A 19,427-nucleotide genomic window follows, 5' to 3' on the forward strand; every position below is an offset into this window, starting at 1 on the left:
TAACACTAACTACTATAACAAACTATTTACAAGGCCCTAAAGCTCCAAGTCAGAAGAGATGAAACTGCTAGCCTTGCTATGCAAGGAAAGGAGCTCTGACTAACCAACACGGGTGGTGAGAAGGAACTGAGAGGGCATAGGACCAGCGGTACCCGATATACCGATGCACGAGTGTGGCACTCATGGCGGCACCAGAGCCGGCCATACAAATGACACTAAGGCAAAATCTCTAATGACCGTGCACATGGGCGCGCGCATACCTAGAATGGAATTTCATGAGCAACACATCTCAAAAAACAAGTATGTTTTATCAAGATAGTGTTTATTATGAAAAGTACTCAAAACTATTACTTAAGAGTAGAAAATGCTGAAAATTAGAGCATTTGTTTAAAACTTAAGAGCTTCAAATTAAGTGGCAACATGTATTTACAACATGATATAATACACTATTAACAAACTAATACAAGTTCCCAGAACTGCACGCTCATTTCCTGGAAATAGCAACTTATCCTATCACTAGCCATCAAGTGATCACGTCAGAAATAAGAGGCTGTTACTGGAAGTGAAGAAAGCAAGCCTAAAACCCTTTTAAAAAAAACCAAACAACAACAAAACCATACATATATTAAGATACATACCTGTCCATTAACTTCTGAAATCAACCCAAGTGGAATCAAGCATTCTGGTTCACTTGCCTGTCCTGCTTCATCCACAAATACATGTGTGAAATGCCCAAGCCTAGAGTTAAATAAAATCGCTTCAGACAGCTGTTTTAGGGTTAGTATATTCTGCCACACTGTGGTTGACCTGGTCAAATAATTCTGAAAAAAAATTACAAGGATCAAGTATGTGTGCTATATGCAGTCACATCTTCAACATGAAAGGTATTTCAAACACATGACAGCTTTAAAATATTGCCGGGGAGAAAGCAAAAGCCTAGTAAACTTTGCCCTCATTTGTGACGTCACATATTTTGAAAGATATATATATCAGAAACATTTCCTATCTTTTTCTTTAACTTGGTCAGAATAGAAAATTTAAGCTGACATAGAAATGACTCTTTTCCTCACCCTCCCTTTGCTCCCCACCTGCCATATAAGCTGGAGAATGTCATTAGTTTAGAGCTGACGTCCGGTGTTGTGTTCCAGCACAGCAATGCTAGTAATTCTTAAGCTAAGCAGGATTGCATGTGTTGTGCTGTGCAGGTAGCGGCAAGGAGAACAGAGAAACGCACATGGTTTCAAGGGAGCCAAGTGCTTTAGCAGCAATAATTGAAAAATGACCCAATCAGCACTACCTGTGATGATGTTGTGAAGGCCAAGACTATAACAAGGTTAATAAAAGAACTAGATACATTCATGGAAGATAGGTCCATCAATGGCTATTAGCCAGGATGGGTAGGGATGGTGTCCCTAGCTTCTGTTTGCCAGAAGCTGGGAATGACCGACAGGGAATGGATTACTTGATGATTACCTGTTCTGTTCATTCCCTCTGGGGCACTTGGCATTGGCCACTGTCGGAAGACAGGATACTGGGCTAGATGGACGTTTGGTCTGACCCAGTATGACTGTTCTTATGTTCTTACTTCCACGTGTAGCATGACCTACAGTGTTAACTCCTAAAATGCTTTCAATTATAGTTGGTCCTTGGCAATACACATAACTGCCAGGGAATCACTGCTGTAGGGGAGGGGAAAAAAAACCAAAACCAAAACCACAATTGTGCCACACAGTCTTCTCACTTTGATGGGATTTTGATCTTTAAATTACGTATTTTGAAAATGTCGTTTGAGATAATTTTGTATTTCAACTATGCTGGAAGGGCTAACTAAAATTTAACATGGCTGTAAGCTTAGCTGGGAACGCAATGTTTTACTACTTGTTAACAGTTGCCTGGTTTAAACACATTAAATTACTTTGCAGAGCACCCCCATGTCAAGGTTCCTTCCCCACTCTGAATTCTAGGGTACAGATGTGGGGACCTGCATTAAAATCTCCTAAGCTTACTTTTACCAGCTTAGGTTAAAACTTCCCCAAGGTACAAACTATTTTACCTTTTGTCCTTGGACTTTCACTGCCACCACCAAACGTCTAACTGGTATTTATTATTGGGAAAGAGTTCATTTGGAAAGTCTTTCCCCCCAAAATCCTCACCAAAACCTTACACCCCCCTTCCTAGGGAAGGCTTGATAAAAATCCTCACCAATTTGCATAGGTGACCACAGACCCAAACCCTTGCATCTTAAGAACAGTGAAAAAACAGTTTCTTAAAAGAAGAATTTTAATAGAAGTAAAAAGAATCACCTCTGTAAAATCAGGATGGTAAATACCTTACAGGGTAATTGGATTCAAAAACATAGAGAATTCCTCTAGGCAAAACCTTAAGTTACAAAAAGACATAAAGATGGGAATATCCATTCCATTCAGCACAGCTTATTTTCTCAGCCATTTAAACAAAACAGAATCTAACGCATATCTAGCTAGATTACTTACTAAGTTCTAAGACTCCATTCCTGTTCTGTTCCTGGCAAAAGCATCACACAGACAGACCCAGACCCTTTGTTTGTCCCTCCCTTCAGCTTTGAAAGTATCTTGTCTCCTCATTGGTCATTGTGGTCAGGTGCCAGCGAGGTTATCCTAGCTTCTTAACCCTTTACAGGTGAAAGGGTTTCTCCTCTGGCCAGGAGAGATTTTAAAGGTGTTTACCCTTCCCTTTATATTTATGACACCCCAAATATTTATTTCATAGCCCCAAGTGTCCAAAGCTATTAATGACATGCATCCACAGTACCTTACTCCTATTTGATAAAACATTCCTGCACTGCTACATGTGGTAATTATTATCCTGAACCGTGATGCTTTCCAAATATCTTCACCATCTTTGCAGTAAAGTTTTACTGTATCACCGACTGTCTGCAAACACAAGACACTTATTTACTCAAGTATTTTTTTTTTTTTTTTTTTTAAAAAACTGCCACACACCAAGCTCATGATGTGTAAATTCTACAGGCCAGCTTGAAGTTCAAAACCACTAAATATTTAAAACTGCACAAAAATATTTTAATAAGATTTTATTTTAGAAGCTGTACTTTAAGTATTTATTGGACCCAGCAATGCACTTTGAGGTGAGTTTGCCCAAACAAGGAGGAGGAGCGCAAAATAAAGCACATTTTTATTACAAAAAATAACACTATTTTCTTTATTCTTAGTTTTAGAAAAGATCAAATCTTAACATACGTACAATCAGGACACAGCACAAATGAAAACGGTCAAAAAGGGCTGTGAAGATAGTCCATATCTCCCTTTGTAAATAAATTTAGACTTCATTAGTCTGGAAAACAATAAGGGCTTGTCTACTGGGTGGTGTAATGTGTTTTTGGGGGTGTGATTTCTAAAGTGCACTAATGTATAGTGCATTAATTGGTCTGCGTAGACCCTGCTGATATGCACTAAAGGTTCCCGAGTGAGCACAACATTAAAGCACACTAGGGAACCTTTTATGCATACCAGCAGGGTCCACATGGACCAATTAATGCTCAACACGTTAATGCCCTTCAGAAATAATACCCTCAAAGGGCACATTACCCCTCCATGTAAGGACAAGCCCTAAGAAGAGATGAACATAAAATAATGACTCAAGGAAAAGATCAATTGCTCTGTGACACAAAACAAGAGCACAGGGACACAACATTAAAGGGTGGAAAAAAAAAAAGTAAAGCCAACTTAAAAAGACAAAATGAAAACTACACAGTGCCAACCCCCCCCCCCAAAGTATTTAAAATGCAATGAATAATTAAACAGTGGAAAATTCCTGCTGCATATTATTTGACCAAATAAACTTAGTAAAATTAAAAAGAAGAATCCATACAGGAAAAAAAAAAGTTAGCAGCAGCATCACTATTTAGGACAAAGATGACAAGGGTTGTCATTATTTCTGTTTCAGGGCATGGCGAGGTGCAGGATTTTAGGCATCCAATACAAGTCACAACTCCAACCAGGATACCCACTACTGTAGATAGACCATTAGTCTGTTCTGGTATGGATGTTCCTGTGTTCTGAATGTAAGCGAAGAGATTATTAAAATAAGTAAATAGATGTGTATGTTACTGTGACACTCTCAGAAGGCGGATTAAGTTTCATTGGGGTTCTGGGCCCAAAGAACATTTGGGCCCTTCATCTCTGCCCCTGACCCTGCCCCCTGGCCTAGCTGGAAGCTGGGCCATGGTAAGAGCTGCCCAAGGTACCTGGGCCACTGTGAGGAACCCTGGACCCTCTACTTGCCCTGGGTGGTGTGCCCTGTGGGGGAGCGACATGGGCTGGGGACTGTTCTCGGTCTCCAACCCAGGGAGAGTGGACGGCCCAGTGATCCACAGAGCTTTCTGGGCTCCCTGGGCAGCTCTTACCTCAGCCTAGGGCAGTGGTTCCCAAACTGTAGGGCATGCCCCCCAGGGGGGCAGAGAGGAACATATGTGGGGAGCATGGCAGGGCCCAGGACAGCACCCACGGGGGGATGGGGAGAGACTGCCGCCCAGCCACACCTCTGGCCCCCAGCTCCTGCAAGGGGACAGGGTGGCTAGGGGGGTGGGTGGCGGAAGCATGACCGAAGAAGTTTGGGGACCCCAGCCTAAGGTGACCATGTGTCCCGTTTTGGTCCTGGATGTCCCAACTTTTTTGGCAAAACTGGGCATTTGTCCCATTTGCTCTTGCCAACCAGTTTTGGCAAAAAGGGGCTTGGGGAGGTGGTGAGCAGTGGGGCTCGGGCCAGCCCTGCATGGGGCAAGAGGGGGACTTGGACTACTGGCTTGGACCAGCTACGCACAGGAGGTGGGGAGAATGGTTTGGACCAGCTCTGCGTGGGATGGGGGGAGAAGGGGTATATGCTCACCCTACCTCAGGCTCTGTCTTCCAGCCTGCCCAAGGCCTCAAGGAGAAGAGGAGCAGCAGGGCGGGGGGATCCTGGAGGGCAGTGTTCCCTCTAATTTTTCCCCACACAGGTGCAGAACAACACATCCTCCATATTGGTGCACATAGCAAAATTCATGTGGCAGGGGATGGTGCCGAGGGGGAGGGAGCTCAGCGCTGGTGCAGAATGTGGAGGTGCGGGGGAGGTGCAGGCTCTGGGGATGAGGGTCTCAGGGCTGGGTCAGAGGGCTGAGGTGTGGGGATGAGGCATTGGGGGTGCAGGCTGCCCCAGGGCTATGGTGGGAAGAGAGAACTCCCCCAGCTCTCTTTCCCTGCAGCAGCACGTGGGGGGGGGAGGGAAGAGGGAGGAGGAGAGGTGCCTTTCCCCCTGTCGCAGCAGGGCTGGGTGGACTGGGTTGGGTTGGGACCAGACTGGGGAGGGGCGACTCTCCCTCAGCTGCAGCAGATCCAGGGCTGGGTGGGGCGCCTCTGCCCCAGCTAATCTGGGGCTGCTGGGAAGAGGCACCTCCCTCTGCCACAGCATGTCCGGGGCTGGGGGAGAGGCATCTCTCCACACTGCAAGCCTGAGTGTGCGCAGCGCTTACTAGGTTGCTGCACGGCTTAGAGGGAACTTAGCTGGGGAAATGGGGATAGAAGAGGAGAAGCAGGAGGCAGGGCCAGAGTTTCAGGGCTCCTGGGCATGGGCCTTGTGGGCAATCCACCACTGAACACGCTGTACCTCAGAGTGCCACCCTGAAACTCCCATATTCACCACTATCATATAATTAGGATACGTTTCATACAAAGTATGCCTTCTGAGGTATCACTTTAAAAGTCTTGATCTGTTGAACATTAATATCCTGTTGGATTGTATGTGCTATCACTGTATGTGAAGTTATGAAGTTTTGTATGTGTTATTGAAATATGTTCTGAAGATGGAACACCCACAAACAGCCTTTCAGGTACAACAATGGATTAACCAGACAGCAGTTAATGGCTCATGAACACCCATCAAAGAAAGAATCCATGATTCCAGGAACTGTATACAATGGAAACTTCTCAGAGAGAACATGTAAACAATGGAGACCGCTTGACCAATGGGAACAGACCCCTACATCACAAACAGATGTTTGCAGCAAGCTGGAAGAAACTATAAAAGGGGAAGTGACATTATTACTGGACCTCTCTCCCCCTTCAACTCAACATCTAGAAGAAATGTCGAGTGGATAACTAGAGGGGGCTGGTCCCAGGCTGGAAACGAGTTCCAGCCTATGTGCTGAGGATCTGTAACCTGCTTGCACCATCTGTCAGGGTGAGACACTGCTTGATTCAAATCCTGTTGAATGCGTAGAACTCAGACTGCAAATTTATTTTTGTTTCTTAAGTATCCAAATTTGGATCGCTATGCTTGCTCTTTATATTCATTTAAAATTTATCTTTCTGTAGTTAATAATTTTACACCTAACAGTGTGGTTTTTTTTTTTTTTTTTTTTGAAGTGCTTGGGAAATCTCAGCTCAGTTTACAAAGGCTAGTGTGTATCCTCTCCACATCGAGAGAGGGGTGGACTGAGTAATGCACTTGCTCTGGTCAGAAGCCTGATCAGTTTAAGACAGTACAGTTCTGAGGTACAGCAAGGCTGGGGAGGAGCTGGGGGGAGCCTCTCTATTGTTGGTTCATCAGTGGCTGGCAAAGCATTCATGTAACTCAGTTGCGTGCAGGGCCGTCTCTAGCCATTTTGATGCCCTACGCAGCCCCCCCGCGGGTGTGGGGGCTGCGTGGGGACCCAGGCTACCATGGGGGGGGGGGGAAGGACTGGCTCCAGGCCTCTGCAGGGGGGAAGCTGGCTACTTCCTGTACCCAGCCTGCTCTGCTCCCCTGACTCCTACACTTGGGGGGAATTGCCCCTCTGCACTCGCAAGCAGCGGGGCTGGGAGCCAGGGGAGCGGAGCAGGTTGGGGCCAGGTCGCTCTACTTACTGCCATCGATGAGTGCAGGGAGTCCAACCCCTGTAACCATCTTCACGGGAAGAGCTAGCTGGAGTGGGGGTGGGGCTGGGGTGGAAACAGGCGAAGGCCATGTAGAAGAGGTGGAGCAGCACGCAGCTGTGTAGGGCACCAGGAAATTTGGTGCCCCAAATTTTCTGGTGCCCTACGCAGCTGCGTACTTTGCGTATGGGTCGGGACAGCCCTGATTGGGTGCATCCCTGCCTGTGGATGGCTGTGTAAATGTAGCACCTGTCAGAGGTTTGTGGCTTAACAACAACATCACAGTGTGAGAGGGATACCCCAGGCTGGCAGGACAAAGGGCTCAGTGGTCCCACGGTCCAGGTTGCACCAAGGAACCCCGTCACAGTTACATACATACAACTCAAAGCATTATGGAGCAGATTCCATCACCCTTTTCCACACTGAGTAGTATCTTACTGTTTGAAATAGACCCGTTGATATAAATGGCCTACTTGCAGGAAAAAAAAAAAAAAAAAAAAAAAAAAAAAAAGCATTACACAGTGAGTTTAAGTTTAGGTTAAAATTCTAGCACAAATTCCAGCTGTTTACCACAATTAACGTATTTTCCCCAATTGATTATCTAGTGAATTATTTTTAACCCTAAAAATATAAATACTATTTTCCTCAGTGAGTCTAACAAACAGAGGAAAGTCCTAGGAGTGACATTTTAAGATTAAAAGTATGCATCCTTTTTTAGTATTTTAATTAAAAAGTTTTTACAAAATTTACCTCTTCACACCTGCAGCTAGCATTAACTCTGACCATAGCTCCTGGTTTTAGGAGGTTACTGTCATGCAGTCGTAAGCAAACTAAATCCGTTGCACTGTTAGATGGTGCACAGACCAAAATTCGACTGTCTGGTAAAGTATAATGTATCTGCATTTTAAAAGAAAGTGCAGCTTTTTAAAACATTTCATTTGGAAAAACTACATTCATCACAAATAAAGCAAGCACATAGTTCAAATATTTAATATAATTCAGAATACAATTACGAATGTTTCTACATTAGTCCTGTTTCTACATTCGTCATGCTGCAGTTCAGTCAAATCTCAAGGAAACATCTTTCCCTAGACTGGAAATTCAATCACCATCATCAGATTGAAACACACACCATGAATGCAGGGTATGTGCTTTTAAAGCAGTGGTTAAAGCCCTAGTGCAGGGGTCAGCAACCTATGGCATGAGTGCCCAAGACGGCATGCGAGCCCATTTTTAATGGCACACTGCTGCCTGGCAGGCAGCAGCGTGCCATTAAAAATCCGGCCCCGCCTGGCCCAGCCTACTCTTCTCTGTTCTCTGCCCCTTCCCACGGGGGCAAAGGCCAGAAGCTTGGTCCTGCCAACTCCCCTGCCTCTTCACGCAGTGTGCTGGGTTCCTGCCTCTCCATCCCTCCCTCGCTGCTGGCTGATCAGCTGATGGCCCTTGCGAGGGCGGGGGAAGGGGAGGGGGAGGAGCAGAGTCAGTGTGCTCGCTGTTCCTGGTGGAGGCAGGAACTTGGGGAAGCGGGGCATATCCCCTCCAGCCCCCTGCCGTGAGCACCCCACGACCCCAGCCCTCAGCCTGACCCCCCTTCACACACACCCAGCCTTCTTCCCTAAGTCCTGCAGCCCCGCACACTCCCAAGGCCCCTGCCCTGAGCCCTGTACCCCCCCTCACAAACACCTAGCCCTCTGCTTGACTCCTTCACCCCACTATGACCCCAGCCCTGACTCTGGCACCCCCACACATACCGAGGCTCCCCACACCCCATGCCCCGACACTGGCACCCCCCTCACATGTCCCCAGCCGTCTGCCCTGACTCTTTCACCCCCCCACATCCCCAGCCCCCTCACATCCCATGCACCCCCCACATCCTGACTCTTGCACCCCCCACATCCCCACCCTGAGCACCAAATGGGAGCTCCTGCACCTCCCCCTCCACATTCCCACCTGCACCCCTCCCACCAAATGGGAGCTGCCCAGGTAAGCGCTCCACACCCAAACCTCCTGCCCCAACCCTGAGCCCCCTTCCTCATTCTAGCTCCTGGCCAGACCCTATACCCCAACCCGCTCCTTCACCCCCAGCCCTATGCTCAGTGCACTCTCACCCTCAGCTCAGTGGAGAGAGAGAGAGAGAGAGAGAGAAAATGAATGGCCAGAACCAGGGAGAAGGTAGGTACCCACTGTACATGGGCAGGGCCGGGACCCCCGACCGGCAGCGGGCTGACCGGGTCTGGCAGCTGGGATCCTGGCTGGCAGGAGCCAGCGGATGGAACCCCTGAGCGGCAGTGGGCTGAGCTGCTCAGCCCACTGTCGGTCTGGGGTTCTGGCTACTGGCCTCTTGCCAGCCGGAGTCCCGGCCGCAGGCCCCGCTCAGCCCACTGCGGGTCTAGGTGAACGGAAACCCAGACCAGCAGCGGCCTGAGCAGGCCGGCGGCGCAAGATCAACATTTTAATTTAATTTTAAATTAAGCTTCTTAAACATTTTGAAAACCCTGTTTATTTTACAATACAATAGTTTAGTTATACAATATATAGACAGAGAGAGAGAGAGAGAGAGAGAGAGAGAGAGAGACCATTTAAAAAAACATTAAAATGTATTATCGGCACATGAAACCTTAAAGTGAATAAACGAAGACTCGGCACACCTCTTCTGAAAGGTTGCTGACCCCTGCCCTAGTGAATAGTATTTAAACAAAAATACTGAATTAAAAAACTGACTATGTTGTTAAAAGATTTATGAACACAAGCTTTATTTTCACATGGAGAGAGTTGAACTGAAATACCATTTAAGTATTAGCATGTTTTTTTAAAAGCTATTTTTAGTTTTGATTATGGTAAGTATCTGTGGCAATTCCAGAGATTATTGCTTTGTTGTTCACCATTACCTGTAAGATAGCTTCTATCACTGTTACAGTTTTTCCAGTTCCCGGTGGTCCAAAGAGAACATAAGGAGTTGGACGACATTCACCACTAAGTATCCTTTTCACTGCTAATTTCTGATGCTTATTCAGCACAGGATTGAAAAATTCACAGTCTCTCTGTTCAGGTGTCATGATTCCATTGACTATATTCAAAACAGGTAAGTATTACAAATACACAAGGAGAGTTTTTTTTTTTTATACATTAGTATTTCAGTTAAACAGATTTTGATTTAATGTGATCTAGACTTTATAATATAATCATTTAAAAAAAGATAGTGATAGCTAAAATTGTATCTGACAACTCTTTAAATTCCCAATCCCAACAACAATTAAAATAGAAAAACAGGGCCTTCAGTTTCAAACGTGCAAGGGGCCATTCATAGATTTTTAAGGCCAGAAGGGACCATAATAATCATCTAGTCTTACCTCCTGCATAACGCAGGCCCAAGAACCTCACACCAGTGAGCTCTACATCAAGCCCATACATAACTTCTGTTTGACCTTTAGAACGTATCTAAGAAGGACATTCAAGTCTTGATTTAAAGACTTCACGTGATGAAGATTCTGCCATATTCCTAAGTAAGCCGTTCCAATGATCAGTTATCCTCAACATTAAAAGACGTGCCTTACTTCTAGTGAGAATTTGTCTAGGCTTCAACTTCCCACTGTTGGATCTCATTGTGTTTTTTTCCCCATTAAAGAGTCATCATCTACAAGAAATTTCTTCCTCATGTAAGTACTAGTAGACTATGATCGAATAACCTCTTAGCCTTCTCTCAGATAAAGTAATTAATTTGAGGTACTTAAAACTTTCACTCTAAGGTATGTATTCCAGACCTCAATTCATCCTTGCAACTCTTTTCTGAACCTTTTCCAAATTTTTCAACATTCTTTTTGAACTGTGGGCACAAGAACTGGACACAGTATTCTAGTAATGCTGTATAACGACGTAATGCTTCTTCCCTACTTCTAACTTGATATTTCCCTACTTATGCATCCAAGGATCACGTTCACCTCTTAGCTATATCATCACATTGCGAGCTCATGTTCAGTTGGCTATCTACCATGACCCTTAAGTCCTTTTCAGTGTCACTGCATTCCAGGATTCAGTCAACCATCTCGTAAATATGACCTACAGTCTTTTCTTCTAGATAGATGTATAACTTTGCACCTGACTGCATTAAAACAATGTTCAAATGATCCAACCTTACCAAATGATTGGTATCATCTAGATCATTCTGGATAACTGACCTGTCCCCATTACTATCGATTAATAGCAGTTAACTCACGTGATTAACTCAAAATTGTGATTAAAAAATTAATCATGATTAATTGCCGTTTTAATCGTACTGTTAAACCATAGAATACCAATTGAAATTTATTAAATATTCTTGGATGTTTTTCTACATTTTCATATATATTTCAATTACAGCACAGAATACAAAGTGTACAGTGCACACTTTCTATTTTGATTAGAAATATTTGCACTGTAAAAATGATAAACAAAAGAAATAGTATTTTTCAATTCACCTCATACAAAGTACTGTAATGCCATCTCTTTATCGTGAAAGTGCAATTTACAAATATAGATTTTTTTGTTACAAAACTGCATTCCAAAACAAAACACTGTAAAACTTTAGAGTCTACAAGTCCACTCAGACCTACTTCTTATTCAGCCAACTGCTCAGACAAACAAATTTACATTTACAGGAGGTAATTTTGCCTGGTTCTTATTTACAATGTCACCTGAAAGTGAGAACCAGAGTTTGAGTAGCAATTTTATAGCTGGCATAGCAAGATATTTACATGCCAGATATGCTAAACATTCATATGCCCCTTTATTGTTCGGACAATCTGTGTCATCTACAAATTTTTACCAGGAATGATTTTATATTTTTTTCCACATTGACAGAGTAATGAGAAAGCTTAGCACTGGGCCAAGAACAGATCCCTGCAGGATCCCACTAGAAATACCCTCTAATGGTTAATTATTCTCATTTGCAATCCTTTGTTAACCAGTTTTTAATTCATTTAATAAGGGCTAGATTGATTTTGTATAGTGCTCATTTAAAAAAAATCATAATGGCATGTGAGACTAAGTCAAAGGCCTTAGAGAAGTCCAAGTATCTCAAGTGAACAGTTACCTTTATCAACCAACCTTGTAATCTCATCTAAAATGATATCAAGTTTGTTTGATGAGACCTATTTTCAATAAAAAAACATATTGATTGGTATTAATTACATTACAATTCTTTAATTCTTTCGTGACTGTGTCCCATAACAGCTTTTCTATGATTTTGCCTGGGACAGATGTTAGGCCAAGCAACCTATAGTTACTTAGGTCATCCTATTGACCTTTTTTAAGTATTAGTCCAACATTAGCTTTTTTCCAGTCCTCTGGAACTTCCTCAATGTACCAAGATCTGGGTGGTTTTTTTGATTTGTTTGTTTAAAAACTGCATACAAACACACACTCTATCCTTCAAATTAGTTTACCAGTGCAACTTTCAAATCAAAAACATCAGTACAAGATGGAAAGAAAGCATTAAAACATACTCAGTTTACTTGTCTGTGTAGCAACAGTCACCATTCGAGGCATGGCCACTATGTTTCTCTTCTTTGGCACCATGCATTTTGTTTGCTCATTTTGCATTTTCTTTTTCTGAGAAGATCATTACAGAAAACACACACACACAAAAAATATCAAAGGTAAGCACACTGTAATTATTCTCTCTTTGTAATGCTTTTAAGACTGTTAGAAATGTTTAACCCTTCCTCCCATTTAACTGCATATCAACTGAAAAAGCTGTGGGGAAGGACAAAGAGGAAAGGAAAAACCTAGACAAATACCCTCACATCCTGGCCACTTTTACTTGAACGAAAGAAAAAAAAGTTACTCATGACATCTTAAAGCACTGTTGCTAATTACACACATATTCAGCAGATCTGGATGAGTTTTCAAAAGTTACTATTGGTTTATCTGTTTTTTCTTCCAATAAGAACTGCCAATATGTTCTTTGTCTATTTTTAAGGAAATATCCACCTCTTTTTATGATGTGTTTAATCAGGAGTCGCATCAAAGCTGGATCAATCGCATCAGGAAGCATAATTATGCCTCACAATAAGAATTCTCATTGGCTCCTATAGTCAGTATGATTTGCTGCCCAGTATCTTTTTTTTTTTTTAAAAAGGAGTTTACGAAAACCAGTCTAAAGCAAATCTGACAATCGAAACTCATGGTTTCATAAGCAGTTTCCCTTTCAGAAACCAAAATCATGGATCATAGGTTGATCCACTTAAAGCACTGAACTGTGAAACAAGATCTTTGCCACCAGAAGGAAGACATCATAAATACACCAGATATAACAAAGCATTCACTATTGTGCTGGTCCTGTCGAAAACTATATCTGCAGTAGCAAACTGTTGGCATTTAAGTGTAAAAGATTATAAGAAATACATTTATAGTAGATTTACCTTATCTTTCTTCTTGGTATACTGTTCATGATCAGCAGCAACAGTACAACATCCCATATTATTCCAAGTCTTGACAACTTGTGGGGATTGTAAAACCAGAGTATTTGGAAATAAAACTTTGGGTTTAAGGAAGGGAAAAAAGAGATTTTTTTTTTGAAAATGCATTTTACATGGCTCTATGAATATAGATACATTAAGATACTTACTGTCAATGTTTAATTATAACTGAAACATCAGCTTCTTTCCTTGTACTTCGAATTAGCCTGTCCAATTTATGAAAAATTTGACGTAAAAACCCTAGGTATGGTGAGGGAGGAATTGGAAGGTAAAACTGAAATCCATGTTTAAATTTCTGTAGTCTGTAGAGCTGATCAGAAATGTTCAACTCTTTTCAATAAAAAGGCCATTATATTTAGCCAACTCTAACAGAGGAGGATTATGTAAAAAGTTAAAAGGGAATTCTGCATCTTCCCTACATTCCTCCTGCATTTTTCCCAATTTACCCAAGCTGGGAAGTCCTGCAGAACTCTTTCACATTGTGCAAAACAACATAGTGGCACAAGTAGTTAGAAATTGATTAGATGTGTTAGTTCTAATTGGAGTCAAACTGCTTTCCTCATGTAGAGACACCACAGAGAGAAAAGAAAAGGAGTACTTGTGGCACCTTAGAGAGAAAATCAGTTTTCATAGTGGTTGCTCTGTGACCAAGAATTGCTACCCTCTCGACAAAGATATGGGGTACTTTAGATGAATGAATAGAAGCCCCAGTGAAACACTGCATTTTGAAATCTGACCAAAAGAGTACTGTACATTAACTTCACATCAGTATTTTCTGAAGGGAAGGAAAAATGCCCTAGCCCCATTGGAAGGTTACCTTTTTCACCCAGATAGATGCCTTGTTCAACGGCAAACTGGCATCGCCTGCTGGTAGTCCTGTCAATAGAATAGCAATAGTATGGATTAAAGTAAAAACTAAAAAGTTTTCATAGAATACAGCAATACTCACTACCTCTCTGAATCAATGCTATATATCAAAGACTTAAATGAAATATTATGCCTCTATAACCATGTATTTCTTCCCTCAATTCCTGTTTTCATGTGGCATTTAGCTGAAGGATTACTTGGTCAAGTTTCTTTTATAGGCATATTTCACCAAACTTTAAAATAGATAAATTGATAAAATATGAAAAAAAGTGTTTCTCGTTAAAAAGGACAAAATAAGTTTTCTTGAATTTCAGAGATAAGCAGGATAGGAAGATATTTTTCCTTAAAAAAAACAAAAAACCCAACTCATTTTATTAAGGAAGATGAAGTGATGAATTTTTATTGAAAATAATGCTTTCTAAGCAAGTTTTGATGTTGCAGCATACTTAAAAAAATATTGTGAGGTCAATATCAACCATTCTTGTCCTGCTCTGATGCCACACAGTTATTTCAATGACAGAATCCAATTTTCCATTGCCTGGCTCCTAGAGTAGTCATTTATATGTAAAAGAATGTGTGTAAAAATGTAAATCACTCCCTTTCTGATTTGATAGCATTTTGCACAGATATAAATGAGTACAGAAGATGCCAGGCAGTGGACTATCCAGTTCTAAGATTTTGTTTGTCCTTTTCTTTCATGTGAACTTCTCCGAATTAAGCAAATAGTCACGTAATAAGACTAACATAATAAAGGACAGCGAAATACAGCTTTTTAAAAGTCTACAAAAATACCTATTGAATGCAAATTCTACATCCATGGGTTCAGAGTTGTAAGCCTGTTCAAACTCTGGGTTAAGTCTCAGAGTAACGTCTTCATCGTGAATCTGTTTTAAAGTGGGGTGGGGGGGAAAGACAGTTTATTAGTCCTATAGGATTTGAGGGCACTCAGCACTCCATAGGATCAGATCCCTTATGTTTGAAAAATCTCCTGGAACATTTGCTCATACTAGTTAAAAACAAAAAATGGATAACATCTACCATATAATTTCATATTTCTATATAACAGTTTTACAGAGTTTGCTTTTAATGGGTGAAATTTGTAGTGTTGAGAAGAAGCAAAAGCTTCTGTCTTCCAACTACACAGTATGAAATAAAGTAGAATCAATAATTTGGGAGAAAGTAACTGAAATGAATCCAGTTTCACAAAAGCTAAGCAACTACTGCTTTAACTCTCAATTTCCCCTTAGTTTTGTGAACTACTGTTTTTAGCAGAAAAGCTAACTCACTCACCTCAGTAACATACGCAATGTACTCTATTATATGCTCAGAGTAGTCTTGACTTTTTAATATCACTTTGTCACCTAGTTTTAAAAAAAGTTAAATACAATGTTTAGTATAAAAATACTGTTACCAGATATTGGAAAATTCTCACTGAAATACTAGCCACTGGTGGAAGGGGGGGAAATACAGTGAAACTTGATGAGTTTCAAGGGTCCTGCAAACTCACCAATGAAGTGACATCACTGAAGATGATGCATCGGTACACATCTCAGCTCAATTTAGTCTTATGTTCTTAAAATTGGAATACCTAATTGTGTGTGTGTGTGTGTGTGTGTGTGTGTGTGTGTGTGTGTGTGTGTGTGTGTGTGTGTGTGTGTAAGTAATACTTCTAAGGCACCTATTGTGGTATGCTACTAACACGGTTTCAGCACTGTTTATTGGAAATAACATCCTGCACAACGCAACGGATTTCAAAAATTCTGATCTCAAAAAGTTAACTCCTTTAACCTGGTTTTACATTTAGCCTCTCACATGTTCTCTATTTTAGTATAATACTAAACAGTACATTTTCTATGTAAAACCCAGTCAATTACTGTACATCAGAATCCTGACTATACCAGGACAAGCCATGAAAGCACACAGAAACACATACACTGCCTCTTCAAAGCATAACATCTCCAGAAACCAAACATTCTGAGGCACTGCAATAAAATATATTGGCATAATGTTCCATTTATCTAGGTGCCAGGGTTAATACCTGTCTCCTCAAATGTTTTTTTAATAGAAAACATGGAAAAGATAAAATGCATCAATTTCTATTGTGTAGATTGAGAATATTGATCATCTTGCTATTCAGCTTTAACAATTTTATTAAGTGCAAACTATCACCTGCATATAAGGAAGGTCTTCCCTCTGCTAACCCTGGCACTTCCAGCACCAGGAAGTTTCCATTCTTTTTCAAAATGATTCCAGTCATGCTAAATTCTTTGATCTCCATTTCTGCATGGATCTCCTCAAGCCACAGCAGGGTAGAAAGGTTTGCTTTATAGTTAGACAGATTCAATCGCTGAAAATTAAAAAAAAGTAAGTTATGTGTATTGCAATAGTCTCTAGAAGCCACAACAAAAATCCAAGTCCCTTGCGTTAGGCGCCATACAAAATACATATGAAGACACAGTCCCTGCCCCAAAAGGTGTACAACCTAAGCAGACAACAACAGACAAAGATAGGGGAGAACAGAGGCACAGAAGGACATGACTTGCCTAATGTCACACAGAAGTTAGTGGCAGAGCTGGAAACATAACTCAAGTCTCCCAGGTCAGTGCCTTATCCACTAATGAAAGGTAGCAAGTGATAATGGGAATTTTGGAAGAGCATCAGCCTTAATTTACCATTTTCATGTATGTGAACACAGATTTTCAGAAGAGCCTAAGTTGGTTAGGCACCCAAATCCCATTGAAGTTCAAGAATTCCCTTTGGTTCCTTTGAAAAAATCTAAGCCACAGTACTTCTACACTTTTTGCATTATAATCTGAGAGATGTCTCTAAAAATCAGCTTAAAGGGTAAATACAGAAGTACCCTGGTTTTAGCTGTTTTTATTTAGATCACACTACTAATTTTGTAACGAAAAATAGTAGTTCCAAAAATATCTAAGATTTAGTATTTGACCTTTAAGTATGCATAAAGTTCTGAGAGACCCTTTTTTCTAAAACCAAATACCAACTCCTGCACCCTAAAATAACATGCTGAAACATGCTTATTCTAGAAAATAAGAGAGAATGAACCATTGGAAGAGTCAGAAGATTTTTAACTCTTATTATAATTATTTAAGATGTTTTTGTTTGTATTTAACTCCTTTCTTTCAAAAGAAGAAAGCAAAATCCAAAACTGGTACTAAAAAGTAGACAAAGGAATTGTAGTTCTTGGTATCAAGGAAGCTAGTGGTTCACAAGAAATGGATAAGGTAAAAAACGTTACTGATTTATGCAGTTCAAAAGACGCTTTTAAAAAACCATAGCAACAACAAATAGCATTCAGGCTACCCTAGTTCCTTGTAACTTCCAAGGGGAAAAGAGCATGGGACTTATTTTAGACCACTTGTTTTTCAACTGGCCAACATTACTCACGTTTACGCTGCCAAGGCAAGCATGCCATTGCACAGCTGGAAGAACACTGGCTGAAAGAATCCCCGTCAAACATTACTCCAAGAGGGAACACTTATGACACTTGACAGAGGATGAAGAGAGAGCAGCTCAGGATAGAGAGAAATGGTAGAATCTTGTTTGTGCCCTAAACTATTTCTGACAGTGCAGGAAGAATTCATATTCAGATTACCCTGCGATTCTCACTTTTTTCCCCAAATCACAAATAAACCAGAAATGCAGAAGCAGCAGCACTAGCAGATTTTTAACAAGTACCATCACTGCATTCTGTGCCACATGTTTAGCAGCAGATTTAGCTTATCACAGGGGTTCTGGGTTGAGACTCCAAAGTGGGTCGTGATCCTGTTTTAATGGAGTCGCCAGGACCGGCATTAGACTTGCTGGGGCTCAGGGCCGAAGCAAAAGTCCAAGTGCCACCACTTGGGCCGAAACCAAAGTCCGAGAGCTTCATCCCCAAGTGGTGGGGCTCAGGCTTCGGCTTCAGTCCTGGAAGACGAAGATCAGGTTACAGGCCCCCAACCAGGGCGGTGGGGCTCAGGGCTTTGGTCCCAACTCCTGGGGTCATGCAGTAATTTTTGTTGTCAGAAGGGAGTCGCGGTGCAATGAAGTTTGAGAACCCCTGGCTTATCACAAGGCTAACATACAGAGATCGTTCTTGGCTTGTGAAAGACTGGCATGCGTCAGAGCATACAGGTCATTTGGGGGTTTCTTGGAAGCAGTCTCATGGCCCTGGTGTCTTATTGCAATGCTTCAGCTGTACCCTTCAGAAGCCACTTGTCAAGCCAGACAACTGGTTTTTTTGTTAAATCACAATCGGGATTTCAGAGTCATAGGTGAGAGCCCTCTCTGAGCTGAAGCAGTTACGCTTAGACCATAAAAAGATAGCTGAGTGATTCTGAAGGAGACACAAGGACATGCTGACCAGAAGCCAGGACTTTGAGCTCTGTAGATAAAGAGCTGCCATGTTTATGGCTGTTTGGAGTTTATAAAGATTATCAATATGCACAAAGGGAATGTGACCAGAGAGTTTGCTGGTTTAGGTTATGCTGGTTGAACAGCAGTCCTTTAAAATAATCCAGAAACCAGAGAAAGGATTCCCCCCGCCCCTCCCAAAAAACCCATAACCCCTCAAATCTTCTTGAACTCTCTCTCCAACCATTTAGACTCAGACCTTGATGCAGGGAATTTTGGGAAAGAGCTGGGACACTGATGAGTTGTGAAACACTGCATTATCCAGAAAGCAGTATAGTAATAAACTCTCTAGAGTTGCTCCAGCCTACTTCACAAACCCTGGCTTTCTCCTCCTACCTATTCCTGTTAATGCTGTGCCTACTTCCTCTCCGTTCTTCCCCACAACCATACACTGCTAGTTCAGGAAACATCTTCTCTTGCAGCTCTGGCATCCGAGATGGCCTTTTCCATATGGCACTCTAATATACTCCCCATCCATTTTCAAATTCTCACTTGCCTAGGCCTTCTAATTTCTTCTCTGGTTCAGGGCCTGCAATACGCTGACTCCCATTAAAGTCAAAAGAGCATCTACCAGGATCAGACTCTTACTTTGTAACTAGATTTTGTAGACCTACATGATAACCATTATTAAGGCTACATTTTAGTCACAGGTATTTTTAGTAAAAGTCATGAACAGGTAACGGGCAGTAAACAAAAATTCATGGCCTGTGACCTGTCCATGACTTTTACTATATACCCCTAACTAAAACTTGGGCGGAGGGGCCACAGGGGCTTTCGGGAGGCAGTGCAGGGGCACCATGGG

At 41.9% G+C, this 19,427-nt stretch overlaps 1 protein-coding gene across 7 annotated transcripts in view; it reads right to left on the minus strand.

Annotated features, from left to right (window-relative positions):
• Window positions 1-19,427, minus strand: part of MOV10L1 (Mov10 like RISC complex RNA helicase 1) — an 84,157-nt gene that overhangs the window by 30,072 nt on the left and 34,658 nt on the right. For all 7 annotated transcript variants that reach the window (XM_038414930.2, XM_043496119.1, XM_038414998.2 and 4 more), the window contains 10 exons: window positions 16,379-16,556; window positions 15,500-15,570; window positions 15,002-15,093; window positions 14,160-14,218; window positions 13,286-13,401; window positions 12,368-12,473; window positions 9,776-9,954; window positions 7,638-7,784; window positions 2,791-2,912; window positions 639-738 (listed from right to left, as the gene is read on the minus strand). In XM_038414930.2, the coding sequence (XP_038270858.1) occupies window positions 639-738; window positions 2,791-2,912; window positions 7,638-7,784; window positions 9,776-9,954; window positions 12,368-12,473; window positions 13,286-13,401; window positions 14,160-14,218; window positions 15,002-15,093; window positions 15,500-15,570; window positions 16,379-16,556 (1,170 nt within the window). The remainder of the gene's footprint in view (window positions 1-638; window positions 739-2,790; window positions 2,913-7,637; window positions 7,785-9,775; window positions 9,955-12,367; window positions 12,474-13,285; window positions 13,402-14,159; window positions 14,219-15,001; window positions 15,094-15,499; window positions 15,571-16,378; window positions 16,557-19,427) is intronic.

The sequence above is a fragment of the Dermochelys coriacea genome, chromosome 1 (assembly GCF_009764565.3).
Source record: "Dermochelys coriacea isolate rDerCor1 chromosome 1, rDerCor1.pri.v4, whole genome shotgun sequence".
NCBI lineage: Eukaryota > Metazoa > Chordata > Testudines > Dermochelyidae > Dermochelys > Dermochelys coriacea.